Source organism: Aulonocara stuartgranti (genome assembly GCF_965226115.1).
Source record: "Aulonocara stuartgranti genome assembly, chromosome: 3".
NCBI classification, from domain to species: domain Eukaryota; kingdom Metazoa; phylum Chordata; class Actinopteri; order Cichliformes; family Cichlidae; genus Aulonocara; species Aulonocara stuartgranti.
Genome location: NC_138941.1, coordinates 3054207 through 3071772, shown reverse-complemented (window position 1 = coordinate 3071772; position 17566 = coordinate 3054207). Strand labels below are relative to the sequence as shown.

At 41.5% G+C, this 17566-nt stretch overlaps 2 protein-coding genes across 2 annotated transcripts in view; both read right to left on the bottom strand.

Annotated features, from left to right (window-relative positions):
* Positions 1 to 13569, bottom strand: part of LOC309700417 (uncharacterized protein) — a gene marked incomplete at its 3' end in the record, with an annotated part of 46292 nt that extends 32723 nt beyond the window's left edge. Inside the window, exons 1-3 of the mRNA XM_082523934.1 lie at positions 12556 to 13569; positions 8279 to 8452; positions 547 to 720 (exon numbers count right to left, since the gene is read on the bottom strand). Coding sequence (XP_082380060.1) covers positions 547 to 720; positions 8279 to 8452; positions 12556 to 13214 — 1007 coding nt within the window. The 5' untranslated portion in view covers positions 13215 to 13569. The remainder of the gene's footprint in view (positions 1 to 546; positions 721 to 8278; positions 8453 to 12555) is intronic.
* Positions 1 to 17566, bottom strand: part of LOC309702399 (uncharacterized protein) — a 162972-nt gene that overhangs the window by 74620 nt on the left and 70786 nt on the right. The window lies entirely within an intron of this gene.

The following is a 17566-nucleotide window of genomic DNA, read 5'->3' as shown; positions in this document are numbered from 1 at the left end:
CATCATGGTCACATAAATCCTTAGCAGAGCAAAGTGGCCTACTTAGCAATAGCTGCTCAAGTTGTAGAAAGCAAGGGAAAACAGTAATAGCATTAGCTGCTAAATGTGCACTTGAGAACAAATTTATTGTTAATTCAGCTGTGAATGTAGAGTTTGTCATTATTTAAGCTTCCATTTCCAAATGTTAGCTGCTCCTGTCTGCCTCTTTGTCACAAACACAGACTGAAATGATTCACAGCCTTGTTTCATCCTTCTGTCACTGTGGACATACAGCATGGGAAACATACACATGGCTGACACTTTATTAGGTACACTGGTATCTATCTCAGGTACACCTGTGACCTAAATGTTCCTGCAACCAGACTCCTTGGAGACCCCTACATAAATATCCATGAACTATCCAGCTAGACTAGTGTGTCTGTCCCTGAAAATATTCCTGCATGTGTGATTGTTCATGTCTCATCTGCAGGAAACAAACAGGAAGTGAGTGAAGGACACAGGAAATGTTTCCAGCTCTTCCTCCTCTATCAGACATTCTCTCCATACCTGAGAGTGTCCAGTCTCCAGCCTGGATCCTTCAGTCCAGCCGACAGCAGCTTTATTCCTGAGGGACCTGGATGATTGTAGCTCAGGTCCAGCTGTCTCAGATGGGAGGGGTTGGAGGTCAGACCTGAGGCCAGAGAAGTACAGCCTTCCTCTGTGATCAGACAGCCTGACAGACTGCAGACACACAAAACAACAATCAATCTGTCAACAATCGTTTTCTCTTCGTCACAATAACATCTATCCATCCATACATCCATTCAATGTAACTTTATTTATAAGTGACAATACCCAACAGACAACAACAGTCATCTGAAGCTGTTTAACAGTGTAAGGTAACCGCCTCCACTGTGAGCAGCACTTGGTGATGGTGGGAAGAAGAACTCCCTTTGACACAAAGATCCTCCCAGTGAAAACAGGCTCCAGGAGGAGCATCTACCATGACTGGTTGCAGGGTGAGGGGAAAGAGAAGAACATGAACATCAAGAATGCAGCGAGTGGTAAAATAATAATAATAATAATGGATTGGATTTATATAGCGCTTTTCAAGGCACCCAAAGCGCTTTACAATGCCACTATTCAGTCACTCTCACATTCATACACTGGTGGAGGCAGCTACGGTTGTAGCCACAGCTGCCCTGGGGCAGACTGACAGAAGCGAGGCTGCCATATCGCGCCATCGGCCCCTCTGGCCAACACCAGTAGGCAAGTAGGGTAAAGCCCAAGGACACAACGACCAGGACAGAGAGCCCAAGGATCGAACCGGTGACCTTCCGGTTACAGATGCGATTCCCAACCCCCTGAGCCACGGTCGCCCTAAATAAAGATTTGACCTCAGTGTGCTCAGTGTTCCTGTCTATTCCTAACATATTCCTAACACGATAGCTGCACTTTAGAGCTCTAAAACTGGAACTGACACATAAAAATACTGAGAACACAGACTAGCAGCCACTGCATGGCCTCGAGTACGTATGTGGTGCGTTCAAAGAGCATCAGCATAGACATGGTGGGTTCAACAATATAGGACATAACAATTTCTATGGCGAAAATACTATCAATGAATGAGCCATAACATTTTAGCCATGTAAACATGTTATCAGTGGGCTTTCCAACAACTTGCATTGATCATTAAAGGATAAAATACGTGAGTCGAGGTCACTACGAGCCATGCGAGGGTCAAACATGGCAGAGAACCTTCCAGCAGCATCTTGGTTTATAATCCGCCTTTGGATCATCAGTTTAGGAGATGAAGGATCCAAGTAAAATAACAAGTTAAAAAATATGCAGCTATGGTCACTCACATGGACATCCTCCACACATACATCATGTATATTCAAACCCAGGGAGAAAACAAGATCCAGTGTGTGACCCTTTGTATGTGTGGGGCCAGAAACATGCTGCCTAAAGTTAAAAGACTCAGTGACAGTGATGAGCTCAGCAGCAGTGTTACAGGATGCTTCATCAATATGACGGCTCAAATCTCCCAACCTTCTCCAATGAAATGATGGATGTCAGAAGGTCATTAAATTCAGTTAGAAAGACCCCATCAGGTAGAATAAAATACAATAACTGGTTTTTAGAGAACTGACCATCATCTGTGACTCAAATGCAGAAAAGGAGTCCGAGGTCATCAGACTGCATGTGAATCTGTCCTGGTAAACAACAGCGAGTCCTCCACCACGTCCTAAAAGACGCGGAGTTCAGATGACGGAGCAGCCAGCCGGGCAGATTTCATTCAAGTGGACATAATCAATGTTCCCTCTAAGCTGCGCACGGGCGCAATCCGCTGACACGCTCTCTGCACACAGAGTATCTGCATTGCGCACAAAAAGATATCTAACAGGCTGTGAGGCTCTTGAACTCTCTGCCCCCCTCTCACGGACAATAACCATATCCAACTTCTTAATAGCAATGAACTGGTCTGCATTGGTGCATCATATCTTTATTCTCTTCCCCCTCCTGCCCCCCCCCCCCTCCTTCTTAAATAGATAACTATCATATCTGATATCATATCTCACAGTACAATAATATTGAATGGGTTGCATTGTTGTACTTTGTCATGTTTCTCAGGTCTTTGTCTGATTTTCTACGAACATTACTTGTCATGTTCTCATGTTGTTGCTAAGGATTGTCTTATTGCATTGGAGTCACACTGGGTTAAATATGTACACTTGGGTTTTAAGGGGTATTTATTATTTTCTTCTTTTTTTTTGGGTTGTATGGAAGCCCCAAACGCAATTTCATTGTTCTTGACAATGACAATAAATAAATAAATACTAAATACTAAATACTAACCTGAATTGAAATTAAAATAAATACGTTAACAATTCTGCTTTGCAGTGTTAGTCAGTGACTGGCTGCTCCAGTATTTAGAACGATGCCGCCTTATCCCATAGTCCAGCCAATGATTCACATTCGTATATACGCAGCTAATCAACGTCGCTGACGGGCTATGACAGCGTCCTCATGTGCCGACACCGGTGTTTTGGTTGATGTAGAGTGAAGCCACGTTAATGACAACGTGATCCAGTGATCCAAGGGACCGCTCAGGGAGTTTGTGTGTTCGCTCAGACACATGAAACATTAGAGGGAACATTGGACATAATTCTTATTTTGCTGCCACGTCTCAGTCAGACACATGAAATCTAGAGACTCTTTAATAAAGAGATCGCTTAGAATAAATGATTTGTTTGTTATGGAGCAAACGTTAAGCGGGGCCAACCGAGTTGATGACGGTCGATCTGCAAAATCAACAGCTGACTGCAGCGGCACTTGAAATAAAGACAATGCAGACCTGTGGACCTGCTGGGCAGGGCAGCGACTCCAGAGCTGGGGGAAGCAATAATCGATGAGCAGACATAGCTGTTATCAATAAAAACAGTGAACGTTTGACGGACACACCGTGAGAAAAACTGCTTCTGAGCCACAGAGCCCAGGTCCCAGTCACCGGCGTAACATATTAACTAAATGTCAGGAGAGGAAGTGGACGCAGGCACCAGGATTCTCCCCACAGCCAAGAAGCTAGCCTCTGGTAGCTTCTCAGTTTCACCTGGACGTCGGCCCTCGTTCCCCTTTTCCATCTCTTGAGGGTGAAAGTCCTGCGGGTTGTGAAGAGTAGCACACCAGGGGAGGAAGAGTTTTTCTGTTCAGCTGTTACAGTAGCTCTCCACTGAATCTTTGATGTTAAACCCTTTAAGACCTACCATAGAACCAAGTCTGCCAGAGCTTATCTTTAGATTTTTACATGCTGTAGTGCAGACCTTCCCAAACTGTGGTGCCCGCCCCCTAGGGGGGGGCGCAGAGCCATGGCAGGGGGGGCGCGGTATGAAAAGGGGGGGGAACAAAACGCTTGAACACTGCTAGCACGGCGCCCACAGAAACGCAAAGCAGGAGATGAAGCATCGCTGAATATGTTTCCAAACCAACTTCATTCTAAGCCAAAGACTAGAAAATATGGTGAAGCAAATCTGCCCTTTGGCTTCACCTGCACAGGTGCTGAGGTAGGTCCCTGCGTCGGGAGCAGCGCTGGGCTCTTCCAATCATGGACAAACAGGATCCCACATTCTTAATTTTTAGTTCACAAACACTTGTTGTAGTGACTAACTACTCCTGACATGTTGGAGATGTTTGCTCTTTATAGAGTAAAGTTACAGCGGGATACAAATAACATCAGGCTGATCCTGCCACGATTTGTTCCCTCGATTCAAATCACAGACAAACAGGATCCCACAGCTGTTTATGTTTTTGAACCCATTTTGCACAGAGAGGCATTTTTTGAAAATGTACTGATGCAATGTTGATTAGTATTACAGAAGAAGAAAAAACAACTACCCGTGACGCCTTTGTAAATGGAGGGACAGTAACTGCGTGTGAAACCTGCAGATACTCAGAGTAACAGTATTTTGTCTCTGTCTGCCATTCTGCAATTCATCTCACATAAACAATAACGTGACGTGAAAAAAGGCGCAACCTTTGACGTTGCCAGATGAACTCTGTATTCCTCGTCCGCAAAAAAGGAGTTTTAAAAAAATCTCAGTTTTTGGTGATTTGAAACACTGTTTGGATGAAACAGCTGCGTTTTCAAAAATACCAGTGTAGGTGCGGACGTAGCGTAAAAGATTTAGTAGTTTATTTTCTTACTACCTGTAATTTATTGCAGATTACTTGTATTTGCTTAATTGTTTACTAAATGTTTGAGGTGTGAAATAAACCGCAATGGAGCAAAATATGGGCGTGTGTGGTTGGAGGATGTGTTAGTGCGTGTGCGTGCTGTTCACGCGCCGGGGGGGAGGCGAACGTTTTTCGTGTAAAACAAAGGGGGGCCCAGCAAAAAAAGTTTGGGAACCACTGCTGTAGTGCCATTTTGGGGAGCAGTTCAAGTTGCTATACATCAATACAACCGTTATAGCCCAAATTTTAATAATATGTATGCATTCAGTCCATAGTAACTACATATACATATATACATATACAGCAAAAAGTGCAATAAACTAGAACAAATTGAAAATTGTTTTGTTTTGTATTTTTACATATAGTTGTAGATGTCCGTACAAACAAACAAACAGGCAACCAACACATCACATACACACTCCAAAATAATATAATATAATATAAGCCTGAGAAAACAACCTAGATTTTTCATCAAAAAAGTACAATGTGCAATGGCAACAACACATATGGTTCAGTGTTATTAACTATGATAATAGCAGTAGGTACAAAAGACAATCTATGTCTCTTTGTCTTCACTGCAGGCACTTTATAACGACGACCTGATGGAAGCAGTTGAAAATCATTAAAGAGAGGATGATCTGAACACAACATGACAGAGGTCGCCTTCCTCAGCACCTGCCTGTTATAAAAGTCCACAAGCTGGACCTGAGACCTCCCTGAAATCTTACCAGCCACTTTAACCAGGTTGTTAAGTCTGGTCTTATTATTCAGAGACATATTACCGTACCAAGCAATGATACAGAAAGTTAAAACAGATTCAATAAAACTTTTATAAAAAAAGAGTCATCATTGCAGATGAAACATTGAAACCTCTCAACCTCCTTAAAAAGTCTTTGTTGAACCTTTTTCACTGTAGCAGCAAGATGTGACTCAAAGCACAGAGCTTTATCAAGAACAACCCCCAAATACTTATAACTGTCCACCAGTTCAATGGCTGCACATTTACCACTGTTAGCGCAGGATGAGGGGATGTCTCCCTGAAGTCAATAACCATGTCCTTGGTTTTCAAGGTGCTGATCATTAAGAAGGACTGATCACACCACGAAACAAACTCATCCACAACAGGCCCATGGGAATCCTCTTCACCATGAAGGAGGCTTACAATGACTGTGTCATCTGCGTATTTAATGAAATGCCTGTTGGCCTGTGTACTGCGACAGTCATTAGTGTACAAAATATACAGTAGAGGAGAGAGACAACAACCTTGCGGTGAGCCAGTGGAAGAGTTCAGCTGTTTGGAAAAACAGCCGTTCACTCTCACACACTGAGATCTGTCAGTTAAAAAGTTTAAAACCCAACCAACGAGATTAAGATCAAGTGTAAACTGGTTAAGAAGTTTATCAGCTAAAAGATGTGGCTGGATAGTATTAAAAGCTGAAGAAAAATCAATAAATAAGAGCTGAGCATGAGCTTTGGCGCCATCAAGATGGCGATAAAGGAAGTTCAACAGAGTGACCACTGCATCATCAACACGTCTACGAGGCCTGTATGCAAATTGTAGAGGGTCTATAAGCTTCTCTACTTGCTAACTGAGAGTCTGAACTAAAACCAGGAAGACTTATCTTATTACAGTCACTGTAACAGTGACCAGTCATGTGTTTCATGCCTGCCCAGGCCACCCTTAAGTTATTGCTACCCATCTCCACCTCTACCTTATCCTTGTATTTTACTTTGGCTTTTTTAATTTCTGATCTGATCTCCTTCCTAATTTCTCTGACTTTCAAGATATTCCCTTCAATAAAAGCTTTTTTCCTTTCATGAATCAGCCTCATAAGACCTTTTGAAGACCATGGTTTGTTATTAGGAAAAAAATGGAGATGGTGTCAGTCGCATTCTTAGGATTCGCTTTAGGGTGGATGTAAACAATGGTGACGTTGATCTGTGGGAATTCCCTCGGCAGATAAAACGGCCTCAAAGACACAGAGAGGAGCTCAATGTCAGGCAGACACACTTGTCTACGAACGGTCACATTTTTACACCATTTCTGATTTATATACAAACACACTCCTCCTTGAGATTTCTGGGTAGCTCCGGGGTCTCGATCCAAACGTATGGGAAACCCGAAGCCATTTAGTTCCAGAGAACAATCAGGGTCAGAGTCCTTGAGCCAAGTCTCTGTGAATGCCATTAGACATGTATCCCTGTAGTCACGTAAGTGTGCAACATTCAAATGCAGTTCATCCAATTGACTCCTCAGAGACTGCACATTAGCCAGGATTATTGATGGTAAAGGAATGACTCCAAACAACCGTCAGGATTGCCAATAAAATCATGCGAAATAAAAAACCCATCTTCGTTAAAAGAAGTTCCACAAAACACAAGCCGATGCTATAGAATTTCCTCAGGCAAAAAAAAATATATATAAAGGAATAAAAGAATGAAATAAAATAAGTTAAAACACTGACAGAGAGAGACAACCTGCTGGTCGCCACAAGAGCAGCGCCCCTCTTTCTAGTCTAGTCTAGACTGAGAATGCATCAAGACCACTCACTCACCCTTCCCTCCTGCCTCTCAGCTGCTGAAACTCACAGTTTGTTACCACGGAAGAGTCACTCCTTCATCTGAGATGAAGCCTGATAGTCTGACTGATGCAATATAACATTCAGTCTACACTTTGTTTTTGTGCAAAGATGATAAGCAGACTAAAGGAAAATATATGAACTCATTTCCACCACTATTAAAAAAAAACAGTGTCTGACTCGCAATCTGCTGCAGTAATGTAAGTAAAATAATCTGAAAATCACTATTTGACTAAATTATTTAGATGAGAAAATATATATTTAACACATTTGAGGAAATACTAATAACATAAACAAAAATAAATGTCCAATTTAGAAATCTTATTCTTTTTTGCTCCATAAAATAGTTGTTTTTATTTTTCAGTCACTCATCGTAGCAGTAGGATTTACATGAAAATAAAAACAAATTAAGTTTGAGAGAAAAAGTACATTTTTGGCACTCTCTGGGCAACTGACTCAGAGACTCAAATGACTTAAAAAACCCGATTCATTTTGGTGAGTGACTCATTTAAACTCGATTCGGTAAAAAGAATCAAATTTACCATCACTAATACAAATCCCTTTGGAGAAAACAGCTTTAAAATATGTATTGTTAAATTCCAGATGTTTCTTTGCAAGGAAAACTCAGACACTGAAACAATACCACCAGTAACCTCCTACATATGGAAATGTGGTGTCATTAAAGACATAATAATTTCATTAATACCCAATATCCAGCAAAATATGTAATTTGAACATTTTGTTCCTAACGAAATCAAATGTATATATTGTAGAAGATTAGCCAAATTTATGTAAAATGGCCAGTACATGAATTAAAAATAAAAAATAAACAAAATCGTATGACTGTGACAAATTTTACACAGTAATTCAGTCTAATAATCCACTCAAATATAAATATAAGTTTAGCTAAAAGCTCTATAGATAAGTCAATCAATAATATAATTCACATTTTAAATGATCATATGTGTTAACATTTGAATCCTGACCTGAGAGTTTCCACTGCACACTGTGAACTCTTTAGTCCAGCAGACAGAAGCTTCACTCCTGAATCCTGCAGGTCAGAGTTACTCAGGTCCAGCTCTCTCAGACTGGAGGACTGGGAGCTGAGGACTGAGCACAGAGCTTCACAGCTTCTCTCTGACAGGTTACAGCCACCCAGTCTGAAAAACAAAAGATAATCTATAATACTTATGTAAAGTTTGTTATTATATTACATGCCATCTTTTTATTTTTGATGAAACCTTAACATACTAAGATACAACATCATATGGATGAACTTGAATAAAATGTTTTTTTTAAATTATATCTTTATTTGGATTGGACAAGAAAAAACCATCTGCATAGCAGTATATGAATAACATGGGAACAAAGTCCTTCCAGGTTTTAGATTAAGTCCAGGAGAGCAAATGATAAACAAAGTGATCAGTGGGTGCATATTAACCTCCACTAGCTATTACTAGGACAGTTGCTCGCATGCTCTCCCAAAGGAGATATATAGAACACATTACATGGAACTATAAACACAAACTGGGAGGGGTGCCCATGCTGCAATCATTGTGAAGAAATAAGTAAATAAACAAGCAATAGTAATAGAAGTAAATGTAAAAAACAAACAAACAAAAAACAACCAAGTAATAGTGAGATCAAGTGAAGTCAGCCCTCGTGGGGGTGATGAATTGGATCCAATTGTTCCAAATTTGGTAGAATTTGGCTTTTTGATTTCTTAACAGATATGTAAGTTTTTCCATCCTAAATATCTCTAAAATGATCCCAAACCAGTCGTCTAGGGTAGGCTGGGCTGGGCTTAACCATCTTCTAGTAATTGTTTTTTTACTTGCCACCAAGAGTAATTGCACCAACTTAATCTCACTCCTACATTCCAGAAAGGGGACCAAACCCATGTATAAAACCTTAAAATCTAAAGGTATTTGAACGTTAAAGACTGCACTTAAGGAGACCTGAACGTTTTTTAACTTGGGACAGTCCCAAAAGACATGAAAATGGTTAGCAACAGTCGAGCCGCATTGTCTCCAGCATTGCATATAAGCCCCTTTGTACCTCTCCTGATATGGAGTCTTGAAGTACCTAATAATATTCTTCCAGCCATGTTCCTTCCAGCTCATAGAACTGGACGTGGACCACTGGCAGTACAAAACATTTTCCCACTCCCCCACAGAAATAGCAATCCCTGATTCCCTTTCCCATTTATCCTTAGTGTATAAAGTGTTATCCTTGCTGGCACTAGAGAGGGCTTTGTATAGTTTAGAAATAGATTTAGTAGGGGTCATGGTTGTGGCATTTTTCAGGATGAGGAAAAAATGCGACTCAGCATCATTGAAGTCGGACAGTTTGCATTCATGATCAATATATGATCTCAGCTGTAAGTTTCTATGAAAGTTGTATTTTGTCAGGTTGTGATCGTCCCGTAAGGCCTCAAATCTGAGCACAATATTTCTATGAGTAAGAGAGAGGACTGTCGTAAGGCCATAGGATATCCATGCTTCAAAGTTAGAGTCGTGTCTGTTTGGAATAAAATCCGAGTCGAAAGCAACCCACCTGAAGATTTTTAGCATTTTGTGTATCCCACAGATGTTGATTACCTTCTGCCAAACTTGGAGGGTGTGGGTTAACCAGGGGTTCCCCAGCTTTTCCAGCCGGCACATTAGACCCTTATCTGCCATTACAGCTTGTAGGGGGAATCGGTCCAACAGGCTGGACTCCAGTTCCTTCCACCTAGCCGTGTATGTTTTGTTACACCAATATAAGAGGGGGGTTATTTGAGCGACATAATAGTAATTCCTGAGGCAGGGGAGACCCAGTCCTTCCTTTTCCTTGGGGAGCTGGAGGGTAGCATATTTAATCCTTGGCTTTCGGCCCTGCCAGATAAATCTGGAGATCCATTTGTCCCACTCAATAAATTGGTAATCGCTCACTTCTATTGGCAAGTTTCTAAAAAGATAAAGCAGTCTGGGGAGCGTGTCCATCTTGATTGCGGTTACCCGGGAGCTGAGACGTATAAAGGGGACCAGATTCCATCTGTGCAAATCAGCTTTTATACTTGCAGATATTGGCTCGTAGTTTGCCTGAAAGAGCAGCGAGAGGTCCGCAGTCAAATATATTCCCAGGTACTTAATTTTCTCATTATCCCGATTTACTGTAAATTTGAGTAGAGATGTGTAATATTCTCCTAATGTTGTCAGTTGTTTGTCTATAGTGAATGAAACCAGTCTGATCTAAATCGATGAGGTCAGGTAAAAACCTCTCCAGTCTACGAGCAAGAATAGAAGTAAATAGTTTGTAATCCAAGTTAAGGACACTGATTGGTCGATAGTTTCCACATTCTCGTTTATCTTTCCCCTCTTTTGGGATAATTGAAATAGTTGCCTCCCTCCAGGAGGGTGGGATTTCTCCCTCCTGTAGGATGTAGTTAAATGACTTCAGCAATGTGGGGACTAGATCTGCCCTCAGGGTGCGATACCACTGAGAACTGAACCCGTCCGGCCCAACTGCCTTACCTGGTTTTAATCTGGAAAAAGCATTAATTTCTTCCACTAAAATGGGATGTGTTAGAAGCTCATTTTTGAGAGACGGGAGTGAAGGTAATTCTAGAGAGCTAAGAAAGGCAGTGAAGAAAGTACAATTCTCCTCCTTAGCATTGGGCTGTGAGTACAGCTCCCTAAATAAGGTCTCAAAACATTTCTGAATGTCTTCTAATTTTGATTCCAGAATATTAGTCTTGGGGTCCTTGATTTGGTATATCGTACTTTCCTCTAGTTGTTTGCGTTATTTATGTGCCAGATATTTTGCAGATTTCCCTCCTGTCTCATAGTATTTTTGCCTCAAAAAAATTAAGTTATTTTGGGCCTCCTGGGTGTAAATATCATTAATTTCATCCTGTATTTTCCTGATATCCTGCTTCAGAGTAGGATTTGCGGTGTTTATGTCTTCCTATTCTTTCAACTTTAAATTTGCCTGTAGTTCTGCTAATTTTTGCCCTTTGATTCTCTTTAAGTGGGAGGCGATAGAAATTAATGTACCTCTCATTACCGCTTTGAGCGTATCCCAAAGAATAGCTGGAGATACCTCTCCTGTGTCATTAACATCTAGAAATTCTTTAATGTCTACCTTTAATTTGGAAACTATGGCAGGATCATTAAGGTGCGATAACAATTTCCACAGTGTGGTACATTTTTTCCTAGCCACCTGCAAAGATAGAGAGATAGGACTGTGGTCAGATAGATCTCTTGTTAATATGTCACAGTCTTTGACCCTAAACCTATCAACTTTAAACATAAAAAAGTAGTCCAGCCTTGCATACACTTTAAAGGAACCAGAGTAATGAGTGAAATTTCTGGTAGATGCGTAGCGGTCCCTCCATACATCTATTATCCCCATCTCTAGCATATAGGAATTGACTTTTCTAGTAAGTGCTGTTACCTGGTTGGTCGGGGAGGAGGAGTCTAGTTTAGGGTCAAGTCTAAAGTTAAAATCCCCTCCACAGACAACTATCCCCTGAGAATCCACCAATAAATCAAAACTATTCCTATAGAATAGCCAATCGCTCCCGGGGGGAGCATAAACATTTAAAATTGTGATTTCAGACCCCTCTATCCATTCTGTTATTCTAACCAATCTGCCTTCCTCGTCACAGAGTTCTTAGATATGTTCATAGTTAAGAGTACCAGAGATAAGTGTAGCCACACCCCTCTTGTGTTTGGACTTAACGGAAGAGGAGAATACATATTTAAAACCCTTTCTTTTCAATCTCAAGTGATCTACTTGGTTCATGTGTGTCTCCTGAAGTAATGCAATCTGGGCCTTCTCCTTCCTTAGTTTGGACAGTATCTTATTCATCTTAATCACGTTCAGAACCCTGTTAACATTAAAAGAGATTACTTTCACTGACTCACTTCCCATAAAGATATATTAAGTTACCACAGCGCATAAACTCAATAGCAGCAGGCAACCCCCTCTTAAAACAGTAACAAGTGAAAAAAGTTAGGAATGAACTGAAAACATTTGAACATAACTGGAGCTTGAAAGCTCCTAAGCTGGCTTCTGACAGTGGAGCACTTCCACTGACACCCTCACAACTTGAAGGGAAACCCCTTATTACTCCCTGAGTTAGGGGGCTTTCCACTGCGACGTCACTCACAGCACGAGAAGCCCCACCCATTTTAGCTCGACAGTAACCATATTTCACCATGTTGTCCATAGCTAATACATAACATTAAATTCGTTCTCTTCACGTCTGTATACTTGCAGCTTCTCTCTATATCCCGCAGCTCCTCGGATCTGACGCGGACGCCGACCACCAACTCCCCGCCACAGCGGGCATCTTTGTAGTTTTTCTCTGGGGGTTGCCGGTGGTGTAATCACCTTTACCGGCAGGCCCCGACTCGCCAGGTCAGCCGTTGCCTCCTCCACCGTGTTGTAGGTTTTCACTCCTTCTTCGAAAAAAACCTTAAGGCACGCTGAGTAGAGGGTCCTAAACCGTACATTCTTCTCTTTTAGGACCTTTCGTGCCTCTGCATACTCCTTCCTCATAGCCATGATCTCAGGGGGGTAATCGTGGTCGAGGTTGATCTTGCTGGAATTCAGCATAAAACCTTTCTTTTGCCAAGCGAGCCTCAGCACTTCTTCTTTAACCGTGAAGCACAGGAATTTTACCAGGATCGATCTGGGTTGGGAGCCGTCCGGAGGGAGTAATGATAACACTCTGTGTGCTCTCTGAATTTGTAACGGTGTTGATGGTGGGATGGCGAGATTCTCCCGGAGTAGCTTCTCCACAAAGTGGGCCATAGATGGAGCTCCCGATTCTTCTCCCTCCGGCACCCCGTACAGTCTGAGCGACTCCCTCCTCGAGTAAGCCTCCAGTGATGTTAGTTTTGTTTGAAACTTTTCCTGCATGCTTTCTTCCATTTGCGCAACATCTCTAAAGTTAGAAATATCCTGTCTCAGAGTGACGCTGAAAAACTAGTTCATGCATTTATTACTTCCAGGCTGGACTATTGTAATTCGTTATTATCAGGATGTCCAAAAAACTCCCTGAAAAGCCTTCAGTTAATCCAAAATGCTGCAGCAAGAGTACTGACAGGGACTAGAAAGAGAGAGCAGATTTCTCCTGTATTGGCTTCCCTTCATTGGCTTCCTGTTAAATCCAGAATTGAATTCAAAATCCTGCTCCTCACATACAAGATCTTAAATAATCAGGCCCAATCTTATCTTAATGACCTTGTAGTACCATATCACCCCATTAGAGCACTTCGCTCTCACACTGCAGGCCTACTTGTTGTTCCTAAAGTATTTGAAAGTAGAATGGGAGGCAGAGCCTTCAGTTTTCAGGCCCCTCTTCTGTGGAACCAGCTTCCAGTTTGGATTCAGGAGACAGACACTATCTCTACTTTTAAGATTAATCTCATATTTCCATTAAAAGTGTTGAATTTGACTGTTTGATGTTCTTTATGATCTCTGGCACCAGTTCATCTGTAGGCTGAGCTCAATCCATCCATTTAGTGAAATTATGTTTAAAGGTCTCCTTGTTTTCTGAGCGTGCACAGATCCTGAAGCAGAAAGCCTGGGTTAATAGAGAAATGATCATCACTGTGATGATGCTCATCATCTCTGACTGGGATTTGAGGTTTTGTCAAAGCAGCAAAGAAAGCCTGGCTATGTTGGACTGGGTGTGGAAGCAGCTCCCAGTTTGAGTTCAGGAGACAGACACCCTCTCTACTTTGAAGATCAGCTTCAAACTTTCCTTTTTGCTAAAGCATATAGTTAGGACTGGACCAGGTGACCCTGAATCCTCCCTTAGTTATGCTGCAATAGACGTAGGCTGCCGGGGATTCCCATGATGCATTGAGTTTTTCCTTTCCAGTCACCTTTCTCACTCACTATGTGTTAACAGACCTCTCTGCATTGAATCATATGTGTTATTAACCTCTGTCTCTCTTCCACAGCATGTCTTTATCCTGTCTTCCTTCTCTCACTCCAACCAATCACAGCAAATGGCCCTGCCCCTCCCTGAGCCTGGTTCTGCCAGAGGTTTCTTTCTGTTAAAAGGGAGTTTTTCCTTCCCACTGTCGCCAAAGTGCTTGTTCATAGGGGGTCATGTGATTGTTGGGTTTTTCTCTGTATTTATGAAGTGCCTTGAGGTGACTTTTGTTGTGATTTGGCGCTATATAAATAACATTGAATTGCATTGTTAGTATCTCAGACAAAATCTCGTCTGTGTTCTGGAGCTTATCTTTGTGTTCTGCAACCCTGGTTTCCACATCATTAAGCCGCGCATTGGCTTTATCCAACTCACCCCTTATTTCCACCAGTTGCGCTTTCGTGTCTTTTCGAAATTCTTTCACCTCTTTCCCAACGCCTCTCAGTTCTTTCAGTATCAGCGTCAAACTTGCTGGGTCAACCTCATCTTCTGTCCCAGAATCCTCGCGGCTAGGAGTGGGAGAGTGGCCTCGGCTAGCCCTATAGGGGCTAACGTTAGCCCCTTCTGTTAGCTGCACATTGCCATCTTCCACGTTTTCAAACGTTAACTTCTTAGCTATTTTGTTCTTTCTGGACATCATTTAAACCCCTTTTTCCTCTTTATGTGCACTTAGATAGTGTATTAATTTACTTGGGGCAGTTTTAATAAGTTTCAGTCGAGAGCTCTCGTACTAGGTGTCCATCCCCACGAGCGCCGGAACCGGAAGCCTTGAATAAAATGTTTAATTGGTTCATTTAAAAAAAACAAAATGTCAATTGATCTGACCTCAGAGTATTTAGTTTACAGTTTAAACTTTGTAGTCCAGCAGACAGAATCTTCACTCCTGAATCCTGCACATTTTTGATACTCAGGTCCAGCTCTGTCAGAGTAGAGGACTGAGAGCTGAGCATTGAGGACACAGCTTCACAGTTTTCCGCTAGAAGTTCACAGACGTTGAGTCTGAAAATGAAAACATGAACAAAGACTGATGTTAAAGTGTAATCAGGGTGCAATAACTAATCTTATATTTTAAGAATCCTTGTTGTTTTATGCTGAGCAGATGTGGTACGAAACAACAGTAAATTGATCAAGTTTACCTCTACTGTTTAAATTGCTGGATTTATTTTCTCAGTTAAAAACAAAACAAAACAAACAAACAAAAGAAAAAAGAATACAAATCGGTCAGACCTCAGAATATTCAGTTTGGCGTGTGGACTCTCCACTGCAGCAGACAGAAGCTTTACTGCTGAAGCCTCCAGGCTGTTGGTACTCAAGTCCAGCTCTCTCAGACTACAGGACTGGGAGCTGACCACTGACAACAAATTTTCACAGCCTTCCTCTGACAGGTTACAGCTGCTCAGCCTGAAAAAAATAACAAGAACAACAAAACAATAATATTTATTATCAAATAAAATCTCTTTATATGTTGAATCTAAGTAATCAAATGTGTACAAATGAGTACACTACAATGCACAATTAAATAAAAAAATGTTCAAGAATTTAAGTGTAACAGAAGAAAAATATTTCAAATTAAACACAATTATTCCAATGTATGTAAATGGAAACCAGTGAAGAGCAGGTTGATTTAGTGACAGTAGTTCAGTGTCTGCTGGCACAGGCCTGTGAGTACTGCAGTATTACACTTACTACAGTACTGCTGGTCACTTTATTAATTCTAATATGTGTGATTACTGTAAATGTAGTTATAAATAATGTATCACATCCTGGACTCTCATTTCATTTTCTGTCTAAAAGCTGCTTTGGCTCATTCCCCTTTAAAGCCCCGCTCTCCCTAAAGGCCAACTTTATTTTGATTGGATGATTTCATAAAGCACGCTGAAGGGCAGTAGCCAGTTATCATGAGCTCCATCTCCTCAACCTTCTGGTTTAGAAATTATAAGAAACTGTATACCTCATAAAAACCCGTCTTGATCCATGCTCAATCATCCAGGTTAGTAAATCCCAAAAGTTGATTCTGTTCATCTGGACGTAGCGCTTTCAGTGGGAGAAACATTTCGTCACTCATCCAGGTGACTTCGTCAGTCTCAGCTGACTTCTGGTTTCCAACCCTATAAAAAGTACATTTGCATAATGACTGAAACCAGCCCACTGAAGGAACAATAAGGCTGGGAGGTCAGTTCCTTGACCATTAGGTTTGAGTCATTATGCAGATGTACTCTTTATAAGATTGGGGAAAGCTGCAGTCAGCTGAGCCTGAAGAAGTCATCTTGATGAGTGACAAAATGTTTCTCCCGCTGAGAGCGCTACGTCCAGATGAACAGAATCAAACTTTGGGGGCTCATAAAATCATGATTAGAAATCTTCTCAGATGTATTTTTACATTTTAGATCCACAGCAACAAAGTTCACAGCAGGATGTCTCTGTTCAGTAATTATTATGCCCATTACCTGCAAACTGTGAGGTACGCAGGTAATGTCAGGTAAACACTAGCTGTCTGAAACTGTTCCTGTTAAATGTGTGTATAAAGGAAATAAGCTGAAATACAGAGACTGGGTGGATCTGTGCTTTGACTTTGACACCAAAAATTTCTTCCTGTTAAAAGGGAGTTTTTCCTTCCCACTGTCGCCAAAGTGTTTGCTCATAGGGGGTCATATGATTGTTGGGTTTTTCTCTGTATCTATTACTGTACGATCTACTGTACAATATAAAGCGCATTGAGGTGACTGTTGTGATTTGGCGCTATATAAATAAAATTGAATTGAATTGAATTACATCCCATTTCAGGTACCTGGAACCTGAACCTTCTCTGGAAACCTGGGACGCTGGCGGGTTTCTCTTGCTTACCTATCTGCTCATCCTCTTTCTTTCTGCTCGCATGATGATTTCCTGGTTGAGTTTGTAAAGACTTTTGCTCAGGACCTTCTTGCTGTGCGGCAACAGTGCTAACCACCGTCCGCTGTATGTTTTTCAGTCATTAAATCAAACCATGAAAGATCAGCTTGCTTCTCGTGATGAACCTGTCTGTTTTCGATTCCACACCAGGGTCTGCCCACTGGAAAGTTCAGGGATAAGGGTGGAGGATACTCACACAAACATAAAAACCCAGATTGCAACTCCAACTCTCTGTTCTAGTTAACCAGACCTTTCAGGCTCTTGTTCAATTAGAACCTCATGGAGTCTGAGTTAGCGAGACAGTTAAACATCCCTCTATGCCCCCTTAATCCGCCCATTCCCACTAAGTCATTAAATAACCGAGTGTCCCCTCACATAACTCAGCGCACAGAGCCTGTCACCCCTGGCAATCACAAGAAAACACTTACCTTTTTTGCTTTTCATGCAC